Here is a 24,115-nt window from a genome sequence, read left to right as displayed (position 1 = left end):
ATGCTGAGCCCATGCTTTCTGACGATGGCGGCGATGGGGGCCATGTAGATGTTGAAGAGCGTCGGGCTGAGTGATGACCCTTGGGGTACTCCGCAGTTGATATCAGCGGGTTCGGAGAGGAACAGGGGGTTGGGGGGGGGGGGGGGAAGTCTGATCCTCTGGGTTCTGCCGGAGAGGAAGGATTGGATCCAGTCAAGGGCGACTCCTTGTATCCCTGCGTCGTTGAGTCTGGTGGCTAGCATGCGATGTGAGACTGTGTCGGTGTGGAGAGGTCCGTAAGGATGAGCGCCGCGGTGTGTCTCTGGTCTAGCAGCATGCGGATGTTGTCGGTGGCGGCAAGGAGGGTGGTCTTGGTGCTGTGATTGCTGCGGAAGCCAGACTGGGAAGCGTCTAGGATGGAGTTCTCTTCGATGAAGGCGGTCAGCTGGGCGTTCACGAGTCTCTAGGTGACTTTGGCTGCAAAGGGGAGGAGAGAGATGGGTCGGTAGTTTTTCAGGTCCGTTGGGTCGGCCATTGTTTTCTTGAGGAGGGGGGTTTCACCTCAGCAGGTTTCCAGTCGTCTGGGCAGATGCCGGATCTGAGGAAGGAGTTGATCATCCGTCCTAGTTCGGGTGCGATGACAGCAACGGCCCTGTGGAAGATGTGAGTGGGACAGGGGTCCGTTGGGGCTCCTGAATGACTTTTCTTCATGGTTGCGGTGATGTGTTCGAGGGACGCGGGGTCCCAGGACGTGATGGTTGGCTTCTCTGCGGTAGTGGGGTGCTGTCTTGTGCTGGTTCGCTGAAGTTGTCGTAGAGGGCCTTGATCTTCAGGTGGAAGTAGGAGCTGAGTTTGTCGCAGGGTTACTGGGAGGGTGTGATGTCCATGGTTTCGCAGGTGGGCTTTGCGAACTGCTGAATGACGTTGAACAGTTCCTTGACGTTGGTTGTGTTGGTCTTGACTTTGTCTCTTATGAAGGTCCGTTTGGTGTCTCTTGGAAGCGGGTGGTATTCCTTCAGGGCGCTCTTGTGGTTGTTCCGTGCTTCTGTGGTTTTCTGGTTTCACCAGGTTTTCTCTAGGCATCTGTAGGAGCGTCTGGCGTCTTGAAGTTCTGTGTTGAACCAGGCGGCCTTCGGAGGGCATTGTTTGGCGGGGTGGCGGGGAGGTGCCAGCTTGTCGGCGCAGCAGGAGACCCAGCGGTGAAATACCCTGGCTGCGGCGTTGGTGTCGGTCGTGGTGCTGGGGGGTGGGGTCTTGGAGGAGGGCGGTGTTGAGGTGTTCCTCAGTGACCTTCCCCCAGTTTCATCGCGGCGGGCCTGGGGCGGGCCTGGGTGCGGTGGGGGAGTTGAAAGTGAAATGGACACAGTGGTGGTCCGTCCAGGGGGGCTAGGTGGTGTGGCTGAAATGGATGTTTGATCCTCCCGCGAAATGGGGTAGAGGGTGTGACCCGCTCTGTGGGTGGGTGTGCTAACTAGCTGCTTCAGTCCTAGGTTGGCGAGGTTCTCTAGGAGAGTGGTGGAGTCGGGGTTGTTGCTGTTGTCGAGGTGGAAGTTCAGGTCCCCGAGTAGAATGTAGTCCGTGGAGGGGATGGTGTGGGGTACGGCGAGCTCGGCGATGGTGGTTGCGGGCTGGGCACGAGGTCCTGGCGGTCTGTAAATGAGGCTGCCGCTTAGCGTGGTCCTGGGGCTGGTCTAGATCTGGAAGTGGAGGTGTTCTGTGTTGGAGTGGGGGTCACTCGTTCTGGATGTGGAGAGTTGAAGGGGGGTCTTGTGTGCGATAGCAAGTCCTCATCCCGGGCGGTATGGGCAGTCCTTTCTCTGGATCTTGTATCCGCCTGGGATGGCCGTGGCGATGTCAGGGCTGGAGGTGGCGTTGGTCGAGCATTCCGTGAAGAATGCGACATCAGGCGAGAGCATGTCGGTGCAGGGGTGCACGTTGAGAAGGATGCACGTCAGGGTTTCGGTGGAGCGTGGAGTAGGTGGCCCTTCGGCGGCTGCGGGAGCCTTGTCGACTGTGAAGGATCTTCGGCAGGGTCTGCTCGAGAACTGCCCGTGGGTCGTGGTTGGCAATGATCTTACGCAGTCGGCGTGGCCTCCGTGGGTGAGAGCGTGGAGGGTGGCTGAGTCATAGCGGTGGGGTCTAGGAGAACCAGGGTTCCTGGCGCTGATCGCGGTCCGGTTGCGGACGGGCGCAGATGGGTTTTCCTTAGGCGCGCCTGTGGTGCGCCAGCGGCGCAGTCGCCATAAGTAGGGGAAGGGGCGGGATCCGAGGCGGGAGGCGGGCGCGGAGGCTGTGATGGGGTGGGAGGGACCGCAGGGGCAACAGCGGCGGGAAAATCGGGCTGAGAAAAAGCAAATCCCAAGAGGGAGGAAAAAGCACAACTGTAGGAGAACCAGGGAGCAGGTAACAGAAAAAGACAAATAAGAACAGAATAGACAATTAAGCACAGTCAATGTAAAAGCGAGCGAAGTCAGGATACGCAACCTGGCGGGCTCTGGACTCGAGGCTGCGGCGGTGAGGCGGAGCTGCTGGGGAGAGTGTTTTTCTGGACCGGAGGTTTAGGAATCACCAAACGGAAGATGACATATCGCACACTATAAAAGTAGATTTCTGATCGTACTTGTCAGATACTTTGAAGTCCTATCTGAGAATGATTAGCCTGCATCTCTTGTAAGGGGACACATCCTGTAGGGAGGATGCAATATTGAACGTATTCTCTTCCCTGGTGCTTAGAATCTCTGGGATAAATATGAGTGTAAGTGGGCTTTAATTCAAACTCCCGCACTGTATAGATAGCAAAGATGAAAAGGAAAAAGAATCTGTGCCACCAATGTTTCCCCTTCTGAGTGACCGATAGGTACAAGCTCAATATTCATTGAAGCCAGAGGCAAAGTGTAATAAAAAATAAATTCTGACACAGTTGCCGTATGAGGGAGTGATAATACCATATTATTCAACTATGAACATTTCTCTCTTTCAGGTTGTCAAACCAGACATATCCTATTGTGCTCGACTATAAAAATATGGGTCCCTCACATATACACAAGCAGTGCAAAAAATGCTTACAGTACTAGACTGATGATGAATTTGGTCAGGAAAAAATATTAGAAGAATCTTATTACCACAATGGGTTATTTAGTCACAATATGGCGCCTGAATCACAAAATGAAATGGTGTTCACTTTCGGTGATGTGTATACAAGATCACCATAGAGAGAGAACACAGTTCAGATGTATTCATAGTGAGAATAATGGCGATTCTTCAGGACAATCACGACGTAGTGACATATATTGGTGATCTGTATTTCACTGAGGTGAATATTTAGAAAGGCAGGACTGAATAGTAGGTTTGTAACTTCTTTAGGTCATCATAAATATAAAATTCCTCAGATCAAAGATTGCTGCACTTAGTGTAACCTTTTTAGGATGTGAACTATCCAGTGAAGGCTAAAAAGGACTGGCACCATATGCAGAAATGTGCTGCTTTGCAACCCCCAAATACTTTGAAAAACATAATCTTTCACTGTGTTCTTTAATTTTGTTGTGACTTATCTGCCATGATACGCTGAGCGGTGAAGAATTTATATGATTTAATGTCACCCACCTTTTTATGACAAGAATTGGATAGATGCGTGTAAAGCAGTCTTATGCGTGCAATAGGTAGATGTGTTGGAAATTAAAATATTTACAGACGTGACATAAAAAAATGAATTATCTGAGTTATTCCAAGCACATCAGTGTACATAAATGTTTTATTTAACAGGGAAAAAGCACCACCCATAACCTATAAATTGCATTTATATTCAGCAGCTGAGAAACAATTCACTCTAGCTGAGAAAATTCTAACAGCTGCGTAGACTCCCATTTTGAGTGAGCATCCTTGTTTGCAGTTAAGACAAAATATTGTACTTTCTCCCATGACAATCTTGGAGGCAGCTACTAGAGCTAGCATGCTGAATGTGCATGCATTACACCTGTGATGGGTGCAATGAGTGTCAGCACAGAATTTGAGTAATTTAAAATCTGAGTAGGATCTCACACACCGGAACCTTTCAAAATATCAAACAGGCAGTGCCACTCTTTCCACATACCACCCATACACAAGTATAAACCGTGTTTGTCTCTGCGGAGACGAAGGTTGTCACTAAGCAAAAATATTCCACAGCTTGTGCTGTGATGCAGGGAGTTTTCCAAGATGGCGACTACAAAACGTCTGTGATCTTGGCCTAACTTTGTGGGATCATCAAAAGCCATACCTCCTTGGATTACCACTTGTATATCAATTAAAAAAATGATTGAAACTCGGAAGAACACCAAACCCAGATGCCGCACCTATTCCATCCATGAGACTGATGTAATTCTAATATAAAATTTGATGTTGCAAAGGTGTTTTTTGTGTGTCATATACCTTATGATAGACCCACTTACACAGGTGGGGTACTGCTTTTATTGGAAAAAAATTGGCAATGAGAGTAGAACACTTGTTGTTATGCACTGAATTTCCCTAAATTATTTGGCTTCCAATTGTAAAGGTGCAAAAAAAACACATTTTGTAAAATTCCCTAAAAATCCTAGACTATAGATAACCAGAAGTTCAAGTGGTACAGGTAACCCCTGTTCCTAAATTAGCTTTCCCTCTAACCCATGTTTTTCATTCATTATATTTTGACTTTATGAATTAATGCATGGCCAAAACAATGAAAAATCTTAGCGTTGTAAAAACTGTGATGAAAAAACAGGGCCTGTGATACAAAGTTTCCATTTGCAAAAAGTGGTGTCTAAAAATGGAAAGGAATTTTGCGAACAGGCCTAGTTATTGATAGGTTGGTTCGTACAATTCCAAATCAAGTTCCGGGCTTTCCTTTTACTATTGGTTGTTATCTGGTGCGTTGGTCCAATTGTTTGTTGAAATGAGCCAGTGCTACAGTTATACAATGCATGAGACTAATAAAGAAATACCGGGGAGAGAAATATTGCCCCTGCTAACACGGAGTCATCTCGCACCATTTATCAAATCTTAACCACAGACACCAGGGTCATGTTGATAGTGTGGGCAGCAAAGCTAACAGCAGGCGGTGTCCGTTTAAATAGGAATGCAAAGCTTTAATATGCAGGGACAGCTTCAGGGCAGTGCGACTGGTGCCACTGTGCCGGGGCACCGAATTTTCAAATATATTTTGGATGGAAAAGCACCTGCTGCAGAGTTCCTTGCCTTCAGCAGTGTTGAGGCAACATAAAAATGGCAAGATAACTCTGGTGAATACTGGGCCTGCTGTAGAGAGATGGAATTTTGTCTAGTGGAAGCTGTGGCTTTTCATAAAGTGATGCACAGGGCTAATATTCCTGTTGCAAATCCAGTATACCATGCAGATCACTACAGTGCAGTTATTGTAGATAGTTCAGCAGGTTACTGCTTTTGTCGGCGAGATGCTTTTGTTAATTGGAGTTTATAAGTTTCAATCCTATAATATTACAGTTAGCTATTAAATGCCATCAAAGAACTGCATGTAAACCGCAAAGTATTGGCAGGGCCACAGGGATTATGCAGCCAAGCACTCTTAAACCTACTGCCTACTAGTGACGCCTGCAGCTTGTAGTCCTTTGTCTTATGTAACATTTCCCAGCGACTTATTTACACACCTATGATTTAATTGTCTCTGCACGGTGTGTGTACGAGGTAAAAGTCTCAGACACCCTACTCTGGTTAAGTAGAGCTATAAATCAAAAGGCATGCATATGAGAGAGAGTAGTTGGGGAGACTTGAGGGGCACTGTTGGAGGTTGGCATTGAGGGAATTTGTAGGGAATGAGGTAATTGGGGGGCGCCAACAAGCATTGCAGCACCGGGCGCCAACAGAGCTAAAGCTGGCCCTGGTAATACGTAACCAACCTAAACTAATCCATAAGAGGGCTTCATGTCTTTTTGTTGTGGCATGTACACTGAGAGCACACGTATTAAAGCAACCTCTTTTGGCAGGTGTCACTAGAAGTTAAGTGGTTAACAAAAGGTGTTTCGCATATTTAATTAAAACGTGCACACACATAAATTGATTTTATAAGAAAATAATACATTGTGTATGTTCAGCTTTGGTTCCATAATCTATTTTCTCATTTTGGGTTTGGTGCAACAACATTTCTGTATTATGGATTGTGACTGAATAGTGATGCGTAATTCACATTACTAAAGTTGCAAAATGGTTTTGCACTGGCAACACACCCCTTACACCCCTCTCTGTTGTGTTTCACGAGTGTTTCCGTGATTCAGAGGCTTTGATTGGTGGTTTTATTTTTTCTGTAGGCCAAAGAATACAGTTGAAATCTATTTTATTTTTGTCTTCTAGCTTTCAAGATCCTCTCTTTGTCCGATTTGGAAATGACCTGGAGAAACAGAAAATCATTTCCCCCTTTGCTCGTAAAAATTATACTCAAATCAAGACTTGTATATTTTGGGAAAAAAAGGAGGAAACCTGATGTACCTTACCAGGTAAACAAAACTTATAGATTTGCGGTCTTTCCCCCAAAAAGCACGATGTGCAAGCAAGTTGCCACGTTGTTTGTGTATGTCTGTGTGAGTATGCGTGACAATTTAGAGTTAAATACTGCGTTTTTGTGATTGTGTATATATTCACTGCGTAAAGAATTTTGGAAAGGTCACAGTGGGAGTATGACCGGTTCATAAACCGTTTTTTAAGAAATTTGAAATTAATTTGTTTAAATGCTAATGGTAATCTTGCATTAGAGTTCTGAAATAGCAGTAAGGCTGTACATTTTTTTTCCACAAAACGTACCCAAAATAAAATAAGTGCAAATATTTAGTGAAATTAAGCAATGCTTGAAAAGATAATCAGTAATGTCATAAAGTAACTGTATATACAATTTTTTGAGTGTACCAGACTAGGTACTATGGGCTGTATTCTCAAGTCAGAAACTAGTGGATATGCCGAGTCTGGTGGCGCAGTGGACTAATGCATCCACTGTAGGGAATCTGATCCCAGACCTGAGGCGGAAGCCGGGCTCTGGCGGTACGCGCTATTTTTAAAATTGCAACACTTTGTATTTTACTGTGTGGATGAAATAACTTGTCACTGCTGACCGAAATTTGCATCCTACCTTTTTGCCACGCAGCCGATTGAACGCTGTCGCGGTAATTGTTTGCCTCATTTCCAGCGGCCGCCATCGCAGGCGTGCAAGCTAGCCACGCCCCCTTGAGGCCACGCCCCCTGTCATATATAAAGCGCCGCTCTGAAACTGACACTCAGAATCTGATCCCAGACCTGAGGCGGAAGGCGGGCTCTGGCGGTACGCGCTATTTTTAAAATTGCAACACTTTGTATTTTACTGTGTGGATGAAATAACTTGTCACTGCTGACCGAAATTTGCATCCTACCTTTTTGCCACGCAGCCGATTGAACGCTGTCGCGGTAATTGTTTGCCTCATTTCCAGCGGCCGCCATCGCAGGCGTGCAAGCTAGCCACGCCCCCTTGAGGCCACGCCCCTTCCTTCTCCTTTATTATGTGCCAGGGCAGGAAGCGCAGCGGGTGCGCCGTTTGCGCGCCGAAGGCGCGCCTAAGGCAAGCCCGTCTGCGCCCGTCCGCGCCTGGACCGTGCCGAGGGCCAGACCCCCTGCCAGTTCCGCTGATTCTACCCGCACGTGCTGGACCAACACCCAATTACATCTATTAAATTCCTCCCCCTGCTCGGCCACTATCCTCTGCAACCCTGACCATTTGGAAAAAGTTCCCTTCCGTTGCCCTCAATGTAACTTCACTCTCCCGTCCTACCTACCTCGTCTGCCTTCTTATCCCACATCGCAGCCCTCTTCGTCTCACTACCGGACGCTGAAAGCAGGCCTGGTCAACTGCCGGTCACTCCCCCGTCATGCCAACGATATCTGGATGTCAATTTCCTCTGACGAGTGGGATATTTTATTTCTCACTGAGTCCTGGATCACTGATTCCTCCTCTCCGGATATCTATCTGGCCATCCCCCCAGGCTACGACATAAAATGCATCAACCGGGCTGGAGGAAAATCTGGAGGCGGACTAGCCGTCATCCTCAAATCCCATCTTCAGCTGACCATTACCAAACTTACCAACATCGGTATAATTGAAGCCATGTACTTCTCTGTATCTGACTCCGCGGCAGTTATACTGGCTGGCACCTTAGTCTACAACCCCCCAACTGCCGCCTCCACTTCTCTTACTGCACTTACCCACCAGCTGGCTGACCTATCTCTTAAACACCAATATTTTCTAGTCCTAGGTGACTTTAACCTTCACGTAGATAACCCTCTCTGCGTGAAGGCGAACAATCTGTTGGAAACCATGGATAGTCTGAACCTCACACAATTAGTCACCGGTCCCACTCATGTGGCTGGTCACACTTTGGACCTTATTTTCGCCAACTTTTCGACTATCACAGTCCTCCCCCCCCTCCCCCTCACTTGGTCCGACCACTATCTTATCCCCTTCTCTCTTGCCCTAGGCCGGAAATCTACCCCCCTGGCCCCCAGGAAGGAGCTGGGAAGAAAGTGGCATAAGGTCACATGTGCCACCTTGGACCCGGTATTCCACTTCCAGACGGAATACCTCTCCACTGATATTGACGGAAATGTCTCTAGGCTAAACACTGCCCTTATCAAAGCTATTGACACCATTGCTCCCCAGAAAATCATTGCCTCCACTAGATCTCGCCCCTCCGCCCCCTGGTTCTCCACCTCCCTCCGTGAGGAAAAAAGCAGATGCAAAGCACTCGAACGTAAGTGGAGACTAAACTATGACCCTGAAGCTAAACTTACTTACAAATCTGCTTTGAAAAAATTCCTCAAACAAAAAAAAATCACTATGAAAGACCATTTCTCTCTTCAAATTGCTAATGCCAAAAACTCGTCAAAAACCCTCTTCACCATTGTCAAAGACTTCATTAATCCTCCGGCTAGGGCCACTCAGAACTCTGCGAGTCAGGCCCTATGCGAGGGACTCTCTGACTACTTCCTTGAAAAAATAAACAAACTCTGTATCTCCTTACCTAAAGGGCTAGCCTCCCTGCCTCCTTCCACTAGTCCCCCAGCCTCTCCGTCCTTCCTCTCCTTCAATAAACTCACCCTGGACGATGCTATTAGGTTACTCACCCACTGCAAATCTGGCGCCCCCTCGGACCCTGTCCCTGCTAAACTTATGGGAGAACTGGCTCCCTCGTTAGCCTGCTCCTTCCTCTCCATCTGGAACGCCTCCCTCCTCCATGGCTTCTTCCCTACCACTTGGAAGGAGGCTTTGGTGATTCCCATCCTAAAAAAGGCTGATGCTGATCCCACTATCTTCGCCAACTACCGCCCCATTTCCCTTCTTCCTAAACCCGCAAAGGTCCTGGAAAAAGCCGTACAGCTGCAACTTACGGAGTATTTGGAAAGCAACTCTCTACTGCACGACTCGCAATCCGGATTTCGGGCGGGATTCAGCACAGAGACGGCATTGCTGGAAGTATCGGAAACGATCCGGGAATGCGTGGACAGGGGCGAGGAGGCTATGCTGGTCCTCCTCGACCTGTCCGCTGCATTTGATACTGTCTCCCACCTCATCCTCCTTGACCGACTCAAACAGATAGGCATTGGCGGCACTGCCTTTAGCTGGATCAAGTCCTTCCTTTCAGGAAGAAGTCAGAGGGTGTTGTTGCGGCCTTTCAAATCGGAGGATAAACCCTTGTCATGCGGTGTGCCACAGGGCTCTGCCCTCAGCCCTCTATTTTTTAACATCTATCTTGCCCCACTGGCCGACGTTGTGGAGTCCTGCGGAGTCAGGGTGGTCTCTTATGCTGACGATACTCAGCTGATGTTTTCCTTCAGAGACCACTCGGACTCCGCGTTCACCAGCTTCCGCCAGTGCCTCAACAACATCAGTGTCTGGATGACTGATAACCACCTCAGACTCAATGCAGACAAGACAGAGGTGCTGTTTTTTAACCAGAAAAATCCCATCCCTTCCTCTTGGTGGTGGCCCACGGCACTTGATCCTGCTCCCTCTCCCGTTCACTCTGCTCGTAACCTGGGATTTCAGTTTGACGACTCCCTCTCATGCAAAACTCAGGTCAATAAATTGACCTCTGCCTGCTTCCTGAAGTTGCGCATGATTAAAAAGATACTTCCCTATCTCCCTCTGGACTCCCGCCGTACAGTTACCCATGCCCTCATCACGTCTCACCTGGACTATGCCAACAGCCTTTATGCTGGTGCCCCCCAATATCTGATAGACCGGCTTCAGATTGTCCAGAATGCGGCGGCCAGATTGATTGGTAATATCCCCTACCGTCAATCAGTCTCCGCTTATCGTAAGGAACTTCACTGGCTACCGGTGGCTTGCCGTATCCAGTTCAAGATCCTTACCCTCGCCTACCGAGCCATCAACGGCCTCGGACCCAACTACTTGAAAAAACGTGTCTCAATATCCCGTTCCATCAGATCCCTGAGATCCAATGACCTCCGCCTTCTGATCTCTCCCCGTTTTAGACTCACTAGAATGGGTGGCAGAGGGTTCAGTGTTATCGCGGCAAAATTGTGGAACGCTCTGCCAATCGATCTTAGATTCTGTCCTTCTGAATCCATCTTCCGGGCCAGACTCAAAACCTGGCTCTTTTCTGGACTCTGATTCTTATCCTGCTGTTTCCCTCCCTGCCCTTTTCTCCTCACCTGGAGGTTCAGGTTCTAGCGCCGGGACACCCCCTTGGGGGTAGCTGTGCGCTCTACAAACTACATAAATAAATAAATAAAAATAAATGGTCACAGGTTCTAATCCCGTCGGGTCCACTCAGTCTTTTTTTCCATCTGAGGTCGATAAAATGAGTACCATTGAGTTGGGCAACAATATACATCTGTATTCAGCGCCTTGAGACCCTTGGGTGATACGTGCGCTTTACAAATAAACGTTATGTTATGTAGTCTGTTTTCAAAGAGCTTACATATTTCGTGATTTTCTCTGTTTGATAAATGGATGTAAAAATGTAGATTTATACTTATGCAAAATTAATTTTCGACTGAGAATGAAAAAGAGCCATAAACAGTTGGTGGGACATCAAAGGAGAAATCAGAAAAAAGTGAGAGTTCCAAGTGAGTGACAAAGGAGTTTCCTTAAGAAAGCAATGCAAACCAAAGATATGTGTAAATGAGGTGATCTTATTCGTGTAATTGGTCCGCACATTTACACATTTCAATCTGTCCTAACATAGACGTTGGGTGATAATTGTAATATCCCAGGTGTTCAAAATTGGGTTTTTGGTTTGGCAGAGTATGCACCCTGCTCAATCACGTGCCATACTCCTAGTCAGGCTAAGTCAGAAGCACACTTTAACCTGTGCTCACTCTCTGGTACCTTGGCACAAAACAATCGGGCTTAACTTAAGAGCCAATGTGTAAAGTATTTATGTACACAACACACAGTAACAGTGAAAACACTACAGAAAAACTCCACAACAGTTTGGAAAAATAGAGAATATTTTTATTAATAAAACCAGACCAAAACGACAAAAATCAAATTGGTAGATGTCGAGATATACATTTAAAAAGATTAAATGCAAAAATAGTGATTGGAAGCAAATAGCGCTTAAACAATTAATTGGGCACGCTGGACTAGGACAAAGTCAAGAGTTCAAACTGCCCACGATGGAGCGCAGGTCGGCTACAGGACCAATGCAGGGCCTGCTGAACAAAAGTACCATAATCCTTGTCGCAGTGCAAAATGCGGGGTACAGTTGAGTGATGTGTCGATGATGATCCCTATGCAGTTGGGAGGTTGCGCCGGATTTCTCCATGTAGTATTGGCAATGCATATGTTCCATGGATGAAGGGCCAGTTCCACAGTGCAGCGGTTCCACATGCGATGCTCCGGGTTAATCCACGCTGGAGGATCGATGTGCCAATCTTCTCCACGCAGTGGCAGCAATGCGTTGGTTCCGAAGCAGTGGTTCTGAATGATGCTGCGGCGTCTGCATAGGCTCTTGTCAGATGCAGCACTTTTAAGTAACTTCCAAGGTCCCTGGACTGGATTGGCACCAAGTGGCAGAACAAGACTTGCAGCAAGTAAAGTCCAGGTGCTGAATTGAAGATGAAAAGTGAAGTCTTTGATATCCCTGAGACTTCAACAACAGGAGGCAAGCCTTTGGAGAGTACTTGGGTTCGGGATGTAGAGCTGCAGGTCCAGTACTTCTTGCTCCCAGGCAAGAAGCAGCAGGCCAACACAAAGTTCAGCAACGTGGCAGTCCCTCCTTCTTCTTGGTAGAATGTCCTCTGTTCCAGAAGTCTTCTGATTTGGTGATATCAGGAGTCCAGTATTTATTCCCAGTTGGGCCTTTGAAGTAGGGAGACTTCAAAGAGATGCTCTGAAGTGCACAATACCCTTTCTTTCCTGCCCTGGCTCCCTACTCACTCAAGGAGGGTACACACTCCTTTGTGTGGGGACAGGGCACAGCCTTTCAGATGTAAAGTGTCCGCTCGTCCCTCCTATTCTGCTCCGTGTAACCCGTCAACATGCAGATGGCTACTCAGTCATACCTACCCTTCCTTTGTGTATGGCTATCTAGCGGGAATGCAGGAAGCCAGCTGTCACCCACCCCAGACGTGTATTCCAGAGACAGGTAGAAGGCACCAAATGGTTTAAATAAGAAAATGCCAACATTCTAAAAGTAAGTTTTAATCTCAAAGGCGTAAATCTTCAATTGATTGTCGTTTTGACGGCTAGTCTTGTCATTCTTCAAAAGCTAGTTTCAGACTGAATCCCAATGCATTTTGGGCTTTAATGATGGTCCTTGCCAGGGGTATCTATGGAAAAATATGTACAAGAATTGAATTGAAAGACCAATTCAGAATTATTAAAAATAATATCACACTCCCTCATGCCTTGACGGACATTCCTCAATATAAAAAAAATCAACCATAATAAGAGCCAAAAGAGAAGAAGTGCCCAAAGAAAACAGTGTTATTAGTCATGGAATCAAAATACCACCAAGAGGTGATGTTCGTGACCGCGATTCAGACAAACCAATACATTAAAAGTGACCCATGGTGTAAAACTGACCTTGTATTTCCTAAAATATAGACCGTGTATATGCGATGTTAGTACAAAAGTGAGAAACATAATTCCCGAAATGTAAACTAAATGAACGCTCAGACTGATTCGTGGTGAAACCGTGGGTGTTCAAGATCGCTAAATAAAAAAAAAAAGCTTGCAAGTTCTCCTGCACTGTCAAAATAACAGTGGTAGACACCAGCAGCCAACATCATAACATCTGATTAAAATTCTACAAATGAACCGTGATAAAGACATGAACAAAGATACTAACACTGTGTCCTGCCTACTAGAATAGAAGTGAAACCCGTCTTACCAAAAGAGAATCCAGTGAGATTGACACACTGTTCTCAATGGATGCTCGAATAAAACTATCAGAAAAAAAGAGAATAAAAGAAAAACTGATAAAAAGTACGTCAAACTGAAAAACAACTCACGAGATCCAAATCTGCAACAACTCACGACTTACCCGAATCTAGTCGTATAGATTTCCACCGACTACAACTCTGTGCCGAGGTCTGGTGCGTTATGCGAGATTGGCGTCTGCCCAATGGCTTTTGTGGAAAAAGAAATAGGACTACTGAGAGTACCGTCCTCCGTGAAAGAAATAGAAAAAACACCACATAACCGAGCGGACATGCTTAAACAGTAAAGTTAGGTGAGTGAAAAGCAAAAATGGATTGAGTGAAAAAGTGGCTGAATAAAAAGGCCTCAAGGCGTCTTGTAATGGTTGCTGGTTTAGAATACAAAAAAATAAAATAAAATGCAACAGAAAAAAGGCAAAAAGCTGCATCTGAGTAGCCTAAACATTAAACGTTCAGCTGTACAGGCAATGGTATTGTAACAAACCCGAGCTCTTTGGAATAAGTGTAACAGTGCTATGAATCTCATCGCACTAGAATTAATGAAACTAATCACATCACTGATACAAAAAATAGGTAACTGATAGCATGTGAAATGCAGGAGAGAAACGCATATGCTTTTAATGGCAACTTACACATGTGCTCAAAAGCAGTAACAAACAAGTCAACAAATATGTTACAAAACATAGAATCTAAATAAATAAATTGAGATGCCAAAATCGTAGCAATATGTGCCCACAACATTACAGAGACTGAAAACCTAACTGCCTGATGAATAGTGATGAGATTATAGAAAACAAGAACATTCTATCTTGTCATTTAAACCTTTTGGAGTTAGGGTGTCTAGAAACAGTATCCGATAAGTGTTGCATTGTGATAGCATCTTAGTTAAATCCCTGCCTGGTAGCTGTATCACTGTCTCTCAAATGGTGAAACTCATCTGGGCAATGGTGTGATTAGCCTCCATCCAATGGGTTGCCAAAGGAGAGCTCAATGTTTTGGTTCTGATTCAACTTTTGTTCTCAGTAATTCTTGTTCTAATCTGCCTCTTGGTTTTTCCCACATAACAGTCCGCAGGGACACTTAAGCTCATATTTTACATACTGTGTGTTGTAATCTGCTGTAAAATTAAGTGTGATGTGTTTGCCAGTCCAAGGATGGGAAATAGTGTTACCTACTAACACATTATTGCAATGTTTGCAGGTATAGCATTTCATCATGCCTCTTTGTGCAGTTCCCACATGTTTGACAGTCCTTGACAACAGTTCTTCAGATTTCTGGATCTTTTGCAAGCAAATAGGGGGGAGCCATATATATGCCTTTAAAATCCGGTTCCAGCTGAAGTAACTCCCATAGTTTGAAAATGATTTTTTTAATGCACGAAGACTTGGTAGAGAATGTGGAAACACATTTTTTCAGGCTTGGATTGTTGCAGGAGTAGATCCTTTCTATCTTTTAATAGTGCCCTTTGCTCCGCTCAATTTATCACTTCTTGTAGATAACCGCGTTGTAGAATTTTCTACTTGTATTCCAGTATGGTTGAAAGACACTGCTCATCGTTCGATGTGATACTTCGAATTCTAGTGAACTGAGAAAATGGCAGGCGTCTCTTCAAGGATGGTGGGTGAAAACTGCTATACAATAGTGAGTTGTTTTTCAGTTTGTTTCTGAAATACTTTAGTGTGAATCTCCATTCCCTCTACCATAATTGCCACGTCTAGGTGAGGTAGATAGTTGGTCATACAATTCTTGTACATATTTGCCCATTGATAGCCATTCGTCAGGGGTATCATTGGGATTCAGTCCGAAGCTAGTTTTTGAAGAATGAGAAGGCTAGCCGTCAAAACGACAATCACTTGAAGAATTACGCCTTTGAGATTATGAGATTAAAATTATTTGATTTAATAAAGTGTTCATGTGTATTATATAGTATGGACTTAAGTTGTTGTATTGTGTAATTCATACACAGTTAACACATTGTTTCATTATTTGAATGTTTGTTGTAAGTTTGATAATTAATATTATTCACTCCCAGTTCGGGACATCAGTAGTGCAAACTGCGTCTAGGATTATGTTAAAGATACTTGCTTTATTTCATAATTGGGGACTAGGGTGATGTCCTCCAGCAGGGTGCACACAAAGCGGTAAAAACAAGTTCACTAGAATTAACATTTGAGTACTATTTTCACATCAAGTGTAACACCACATTCTCATTTCCAACTTTCTAAAAGTGGCAGTTTCAGAACTGCAATTTTAAACCAACTTCACCATCAGTTGTGTTTTCAAATTGTGAGTCCAGGGACACCAAATTTGGGTTTCCCATCTCTTCCCGATTGAAAATTACACGAATAAAATGTAACAAGGCATGCCCAATGCTAACCTATGGGAGAAATACGCCTTGCAGAAGTGAAAAACGAATTTAGGTGTATTTCACTACCAGGATATATAAAACTTAAAAGTACATGTCCTATTTTTTTTAATACACTGCACCCTGCCCATGGGCTGTCTAGGGCGTACCTTAATGTTAACCTAAATGTAATAAAAAGGAAGGTTTGGGCCTGACAAGTAGGTTAACTTGCTAGGTCAATATAGCAGTTTGATAGTGCACACAGATTTTACAGTGGTAGGCCTGAGGCATGTTTAAAGGGCTACATAGGAGGTGGCACAATCAGTGCTGCAAGCTCACTAGTATCATTTGATTTACAGGCCCTGGGCACATGTAGTACACTTTAATAGATCTATATATATGTAAATCGGACATGCCTATTGTGGATAAAACCAATGTTACCACTTAAAATAAAGAGCACATGCACTTTCTTTTCTAATCTGTTTATTGAATATACTTAAAACAGGAAATATCAAACAGATAAGAGACCTGAAGTAAAAAAGAAACCCATCTCAATGAACAGAATACACTGATTGAATCATGTAAGAAATCGATATTACACTGTAAACCAAAACAAAATGTGGGGGCAAAACAAGAAAAGGAGAAAGATATGCGCTGCTTTCCTAGCAAGGGTCATAGGTGGACACTGTTTTTGATAAGAAGGTCTCAATGCAATAACTTATTAATACTAGAGAGTTGTGTGTGCCCATTTCTAAGGAAAAACTAAATTAATAAGGTTTAAGAATGTCTATGTGGCACTTTGCACGTGTACTCACCTCTACATATTATAGCTAGTGCATTTTGGGAGAAATAAACGTATATCTCAAACTGCTAACAGGGAAGGGGTAGACAGGCCCCAAATAAAGGGGTCAAGGAGGGGAGGATGCGCACAGGATATTTTGAGGGGGTGGAATTAAGGCCTCTTAAAGGGGAGGTGAGGCATCCCCCTACAGTTCCGATGGAGTTGGGGAGGCTGGTTGTCGACCTCTAGAGTTGGGCACAAGAGGGTCATCAAAAAGCTGTAAAGCTTGCAGACAAGGAAGAACCAAGTGCTCTATCTGGGAGAAATGTTGAATTAATGGCTGCCAGATGCGAGTGAATTTGGTGTCTGTATGGTTGATGCTGGCGGAAAGCAGCTCAAGGGCCAAAAAATGCAATAAGCGGAGAAACCACAAGGCAATAGGTGGAGGATCAGACTTCTTCCAGAATGAGACTATGGTCTGTCGTGCTGCTCATAACATCTGTGATATTAAGCGCCAATCCGAGGGAGTCGTAGCAGCAAATGTTGAAGGTCTAATACCTAGCAGAGTCACTATCGCAGAGCTAGGAATAGGGAATCCCACTGTGTCCTTGATATGACTGCGGATTTCTTTCCAGAATACTGTCAGGCTGGGGCAAGACCACCATATGTGGATAAAATAACCTCTGTCACCCAGGCACCTCCAACAGGTTGGGGGAAAAGTTCAGTATCACCTGCTGTATATGGGCGGGAGCAAAGTATCATAGCTTATATGCCGACTCGCGCTGAAGGATGCTTTGGTAGGTTTTTGGGATATCTCGCCAAAGCCGATCCCAGCTCTCTAGGGGGACCTCTTCACCCAGGTCCATGTTCCATTGTGTTTGGTATGTGTGAGATTAAAGCCGTTGCGAGTGTTGCAGGACTTTGTAAGTATGGGAAATTAGGCCCCTCAAGCCCTCAAATTTGCGAACTAGGGTCTCAAAGGCAGTGAGTTGTCTGGTCTCTCTGTGTTTAGGCGGGAGAGAGTAACCAGTGGCGGATATGATCGTATTGCATCCAAGCCCTCTCGGTAAGGTGAAATGATTTTTTGCACTGGTCGAACGTGAGAAATTGGTCACCATAAAATAAATCCTGTATTATTCTACACTCTCCATCCGTCCATGCACTAAAGGCTCGAGGTTGCAAATCAGGAGGGAAGATGGGATTGCGTGCAATGGGCATGTTAGGGGAAGGGAACGAGGTCAGGCCACAGGTAACGCCAATTTGTCCCATATGTCTAGGACCATTTTGGTGGGCGCGGCTATGTATGCACTACGGGGGCGAGCCCTGCGAGGGAGCCAAGCTAGGTCCCATATAGTTCTACAGGCTACTGCCCAGGCCATATGGAACTAGTGCTTTCCACTCTCTCGAACTACTCATTCTGAAATATATCAGAGGTGGCAGACCCAATAGTACTCCAGGAGATTAGAACATGCAAGCCCCACCCCCCCTTCCCCCCCCGTGCCGAGGAAGCATCAATACCTTATTAGAAAAGCGTGGGCGGGACTTACTCCAGATAAAGTTAGTAAAATCTCGTTTGAGAGACAGGATGTTACTTTGTGGGATTGGGGTGGGGAGGGTTTGAATTAAGTATAGTATCTTTGGGAGAACTCACATTTTGACCATGTTAATGCGTCCTAGCCAAGCGAGGGGAAGGCCACGCCTTCTGTGTAGCTCTTCCCGGATGGCGCACCTAAAATTTGGCCAATTAGCTTGAGTCCAGGAAGAGAGCGAAGGGGTCAGGTCTAGGTCTAAATATCATAGTGTCTTATCAGAACATTTTAGGGGGATCCGATTTTGTAAGTCTTGTATCTCAGAGGCCGGTAGGGTGAGATTGAGGGCATGCGATTTGGCTAGGTTGATCTTAAAGCCTGAAGCTCCTTCAAAAGAGCAAAGGATTGTAGCTAGTGCTGGGAGAGAAGAGGACGGGGTGGTTAGGATTAGGAGGAAGTAATCCGCAAAGAGAAAAATTGTATGTTCATATCCTGCCCGGGTAATGCCCGATATAGCAGGCGAACGGCGTATTGCAATCGCCAGAGGCTCTACCTCTAGGGCAAATAGGAGAGGGGATAACGGGCATCCTTGCCTGGTGCTGCGATATATCGGGATGGGGCGGTAAGGCGACCATTAATGCAGATGCGTGTGGCGAGTTGCGTGCAAGGAGCCATTAGCCTGGAGATCATGGTGGGACCCATCACTACTCTCCTGAGAACCTCCCTGAGAAAGCGCCAGTCCACCCGTCAAAGGCTTTCTCCGCGTCTAGTGACACCAGGCAGGCAGGTATATCACTATACTGGGCTTTTTCAATAAGGTGGGCTATTTGGCGAATGTTGTCCGCCCCCTGGCGGTGGTGAATAAAACCAACTTGATCCGGGTCTATGATACCTGTGAGATGGGTCTCCAAGCAGTTCGCGAGGATCTCAGTATAGATTTTCGCGTCTCTATTTAAAAGGGCAATGGCGCGGTACGAAGTAGGCAGGGAAGGGTCTTTCCCCGGCTTTGGGACAAGCACCATTTCCGCTTCCGACATAGTTGGAGTAAGGCCCGTGACATCCGTGAAGCTATTAAAAAGCTGAAGAAGATGGTCTTAAAACTATGGGTAGAAGGTGCGATAAAAGGCTACAGGAAGGCCGTCTGGGCCGGGGGTTTTCCCTGTTGGGAGCTGTTTCAGGGCTTTCGCTATTACCTCTTGTAAAATGGGTTCATCTAATAGTTTCATGTGGTGAGGACTGATGGATTCCCAAGGGCAAGAGTCGAGAAAGTCCTGAATTACCTCTAGGGAGCAGGGTTTGTTTGTGTATAGTTCTCTGTAGAAGTTTGAAAGAGTTAGGCTCTTGTCAAGCCCTGAAATGGCCCAGGTGCCATCGGAACGCAGGATTTTGGAGATGTGGCCTCTCGTAGTTTGGGCCCGCAGGCGTCGAGCTGGACATGCCCCAACCTTGTCACCCCCTGTGTAAAACTTTTGTTTAAGAGAGAGCAAGAGCCGCTCCGCTTTATTAGTTTAGTGTAAGCGGAGCGGACCACGTAGCTCCGCAAGTAGCTGTTTATTGTGGAGAGAAGGCTGTTGATGATCCTTACGTTCTAGGATTTTTATGTCCGTTGTGAGGGAGGATTCTACAAGGTGGGCTTCTGGGGATCTGGCTATCGCTATGGAGGCTATCACTCCACGGATGGTTGCCTTAAAGGCATCCCATCTGACAGCTTCTGAAGTGTCAGTGGTGTCGTTTGTAATAAAAAAAAAGGCCTCGATCTCTTTCCGAATATCCGCAAGGTCTACAGGGTCCCGGTGCGCCTGAGGAGGTAGTCTCAACATGGGTTGAGTGCTGCTTTGGGGGAGTGGGGAGCTGAAGTGATATCGAGGTATGGGCATGATTGGTTGATGTCATATATCTCAGCAGCAGCTAGTGAATAAAGCTGGGGCAGGGAGAGAAAATAATAGTCAATACTAGAGTATGAGAGGTGTACGTGTGAAAAGAATGAAAAGTCTTTAGAGCCAGGGTGCATGTATCTCCAGGCATCAAGTAGTCCTAGATCAGTGATTGCGTTTTTAAGAGCTGCAACATGGTGCCAGTGCCTTTGATATGCGTGTGCAGTACAATCCCATTCCGGGTCCCGTACCAGGTTAAAATCTCTCCCCCCCCCCCCCCCCCTCCCTCCACCTTCCCCCCCCCCCTCCCTCCACCTTCCCCCCCCCCTCCCCCCAAGGATAATCGCTGTTTTAACCGGTTAAGTGTGAGTGTTATAAATGGGGGTCTATAGTTGGCAATGCCCACTGTCCAAGTAGGGACCCTTCTTCCTAAGTCAGAGTAAGCAGACTACACCCTTCGACAACCCCTGCTCAACCCTGTGGTAACGTAGCACGAGCAGCTAGGGTTATCTCAGAGGCAGTGTGTGGAGCATTTATGACCATACACAGTAACAGTGAAGAACACTACAAAGGGACGCCACACAAGTAGTTATAAAAAATAAGTATCTTTATATATAGACTTAACACAAGACCAATAACAGTAAAAATCCACAATACTAGAAAATAGGGTTACTCTTAATATGCTGCAAAAATAGTTCAAGGCAGTGGTCTCTGCGACCCTTTTACTCACAAGATACCTGGATTCTGTAACAAAGCAATAAAAATGTCGCTAAGGAGTTGTAGCGATGATTTTCCTTACGCTAACCAGCGATGCGTTGAATCCTTGCCGCAAGGGAGGATGATGCGCTGGTTTGTGGGCAGGACAAAGCGACAAACTTCTGCACGCTAAGCCAACGATGCAATAAAATCCTTGTAGCGAAGGGAGGATGATGTGCCGAGCCTGTTGCGTGTGCGATCTTGTTGCGATGAAAGAAAATGGCGCTCTGCGAGGGAGCGACGATCCTAAAGCGATGCGATGAAAATGGCGAACGCCCGGCGTCCGCTCTGGGATGTCGTGGAACTATGAACTCGATGCGATGATCTTTGGTTAGCGAGCGTTTTGAGGCCCGCAAACATGCAATGCGATAATCTTCGGGTTAGCGAGCTTTTGGCAGCCCGCAGACAGGTGATGCGATGACCTTTGGTTAGTGAGCGCTTTCAGGCCCGCCAACATGCAATGCGATAATCTTCGGGTTAGCGAGCGTTTTTCGGGCCCGTAAACAGGTGGTGCGATGATCTCCGGTAGCGAGCACTCGGCGACAGCAAAGCGACGATTTTCCTTACGCTCTCCAGCTGCACTCTCCTCTCCACAGTAGAAATAGAGGCCCTGGAACTCACAGAGGCCTCACCTGCAGATAGAAGTCCTCGCTGGGAGGAAACAGGAGGCTGGTGCTGGAGTCTGATGTGCCTGAGACTCCTGCAGGAGGCTAGCTCTCTTCTAGCCCTTGGGTGTGTCACGTGGATTAAGGCCACTCCCTATTTACAGTGCTAAGTTAGCTTAATCGCGTTAGCTGTTAGAAAGCCATCTTGTTGCTTTTGCTGACTTTGCACCCGACACTGTTGTTACATGTTATTAATTTGAGAAATGCAGACTCGCTCTTGTCTCAAGGGAATGTTATTTATACATCCTTAACAGTTGCTAGTGCCCTTGGTCTGTACATCGAGTAAAGAACTGTTCTAGGACACTAGACGGTGCCGGCTGATTGTGTTCAGGGTGATCGTACCACTGTTTAGTCACAACATGCACGTAGCTGCAAATACCAGAAAGTCTTGTGCTTTAATATCACAGCGCAGCATATTGTTGGGGCATTCGATAGAAGAGCTGTTGCAGAGAACACTGAGCTGATCCTGTGATGTGATACATCTGAGCTGATCTATACGGTATGGGGTCCCCTATGCAAGCCTATGAGACCTTCTAATAGTCTAATAATATTTTATTAGTAACTAGAGAAAGGAGGGTGGTTATTTTCCACTGTCATTATAATATGATCGCTCCTTTTATATTCTATGGTATTGTAACAATGTTAATGGTAATGATCTTAACCATTTGTCTACTTATGTTAGCCAAAGTATTGTTTAACAGGACTCGAGGTTTATGAATAAATTCTTTAAACTTTACTGTGTCTTAGTTATTCTGTTGTGGACTGATATATATGTGCAAACGGGTATTTCGGGTTCCCACCATTCCTGAGAATAACTAAGTCGCTTGTTCTGGGTTGTCTATACATTGGGACCGCCGAGCTAAATCTCGGATAACGAATGTGACACTAAGCTAGTCGGATAAGGGGTTCTTAGTTCTGAGGGGAGTTTCTGGTACACCACAATTCTCTAAGGTTCTGGTTTCCTGCGCATAGTTCTGAGCATACGCAGAATCCCTACAACATGGCGCACCTAACGTTTGGTCTTAATATCTGAGATGCCTTAGTAGTGCTTTTTATTAGTCCACAACGCCCTCACTCTGGTTTCCGGATAACGGGAGTGTCGGCTTAACCTACCTAGGTTTTAGGCAATAGGTTCTTTCAAGCTTGATAATAAAAAAGGTTATACTAATATAAGCCCAAGTGCTACTAAAGATCTCGTTGTATCTTTTATTTTATGTCCTTATGGCGGTAGAAATTCCCGCTCATAGTAGGGTGTCTCTACGTGCTCATTTGAGGACGTACGGGGTACCCGATGACGGGCTGGCAGTGGTATTTGTCGTAAGTGCAAGTGCTACTTACCCTTATGAGTTGTTTTACTCTTGGGTTACCTTTGAGGCTGTGGAAGACGTTGATAAAACGTTCCACAAATACACTGCTACTCAGGTGCCTCTACATTATACCCCATATATGGCATTAGAAATTCCTATTTCTACCTGGCAACACACTATTTGGTTTAATGGCGCCCTCCCCCACACGGTCGCCCCGGCGAGACTGGGTCCTTTGTCTATTGAAGGAGCTACTTGGCCGGTGCTGGCCGGACATACACCTCATCCACGCTACCTGACGGTAGGAGTGGATAGCTTACGTGTACTGCACACGACCCTGATTACGGTCCATAGGGCGTTAGTGCAGTATGTGTCGCGCACTGTACAGGTGGGGGCACCTACAGTGGCGGGACACGGGGCTGATCACCATCATGCGGTTGTGATCAGTCCTGTAATGGTAAACGCGGTTGTTGGCAAGCGCCCCCAGAATAAGGATGAGTATCCTTATTGGCTTGCAGAGAAATTTGATCAACTAGAAGCCGTGTTTCCTAACACTAGTCCTGTGGATAAACACAGGATACTCACTATTACTTTGACAAAAGAACTAGTCCCAGACATTGTCGACTGTGACAATTGGGGCAAGGTCTTTGCAGCGACCTATTCGAAGTGCTTCGGCACTACGTCTATGTCGGTACTACCTTCCGTTATCAAGAAAGTCCAGGAGGACCATGGGGCGGAAGCAGCTATTGAGTTGGGAATGCGGCTTATCGACAGCTTCGATGTAGTATGTTCCATGATCATGGGAAATCTCAAAGGAGATGCTGTGGCTCACTGGTTAGAGGCGGCAGATCCGCAAGCAGAGAATCGGCCAGGGACCAGGGTTCAATTCCCGACGCGGCAGGGTCGTGGACCAGGGTCAAAACGGACTCGATAATTCTCGCCTCGGTACCTACTCTAACCAGGAACACACTCGGCAACTCTGGGCATTAGCTTGCCTCATCTCCACAACGGCCCCCCACATTCGCCGGGGATGCCTGGTTTCACCTTGGAGATACCCAGGAGGGACCATCTCACAGGGATAGCCAGGACGGGTTCCCCAGCGGTCTACAGCGCCACGACGCCTCAGGGCAGCAGTGCGCTTTACAAGACACATACACATACATACATGCAGTTTCAAGTAGGAAACATGATGGAGCTTATTGCGGATGAAGATAAGCCGAGGGAGTTTGCAAAAGTTATTACAAAAGCCTATAGGATGGTTGGACGTAGTGCCCTAGGCGTGAAACCCGTCATCAAGATTCCTGATGTAGTACAGCATACTAAAGTGAGTTCGTCTACAAAAGATGATAAACCCAACTTTCCAAAACAAAATTGGAGAAATAAAAAACAGGATAAACAGCAACAGAAACAGGAGACTCGTTCCGCGTCCCCAGTTCAGGCGTATGTTGAACGCACTTATGATTTGCG

General features: G+C 46.1%; 1 protein-coding gene across 3 annotated transcripts in view; it reads left to right on the top strand.

Moving 5' to 3' along the window:
• Window positions 1-24,115, top strand: part of RADX (RPA1 related single stranded DNA binding protein, X-linked) — a 529,236-nt gene that overhangs the window by 135,999 nt on the left and 369,122 nt on the right. For all 3 annotated transcript variants that reach the window (XM_085608034.1, XM_085608035.1, XM_085608033.1), the window contains exon 2: window positions 6,319-6,461. In XM_085608034.1, the coding sequence (XP_085464160.1) occupies window positions 6,319-6,461 (143 nt within the window). The remainder of the gene's footprint in view (window positions 1-6,318; window positions 6,462-24,115) is intronic.

The sequence above is a fragment of the Triturus cristatus genome, chromosome 5_2 (genome assembly GCF_964204655.1).
Source record: "Triturus cristatus chromosome 5_2, aTriCri1.1, whole genome shotgun sequence".
NCBI lineage: Eukaryota > Metazoa > Chordata > Amphibia > Caudata > Salamandridae > Triturus > Triturus cristatus.
This window is presented reverse-complemented; position numbering and strand designations above follow the sequence as displayed.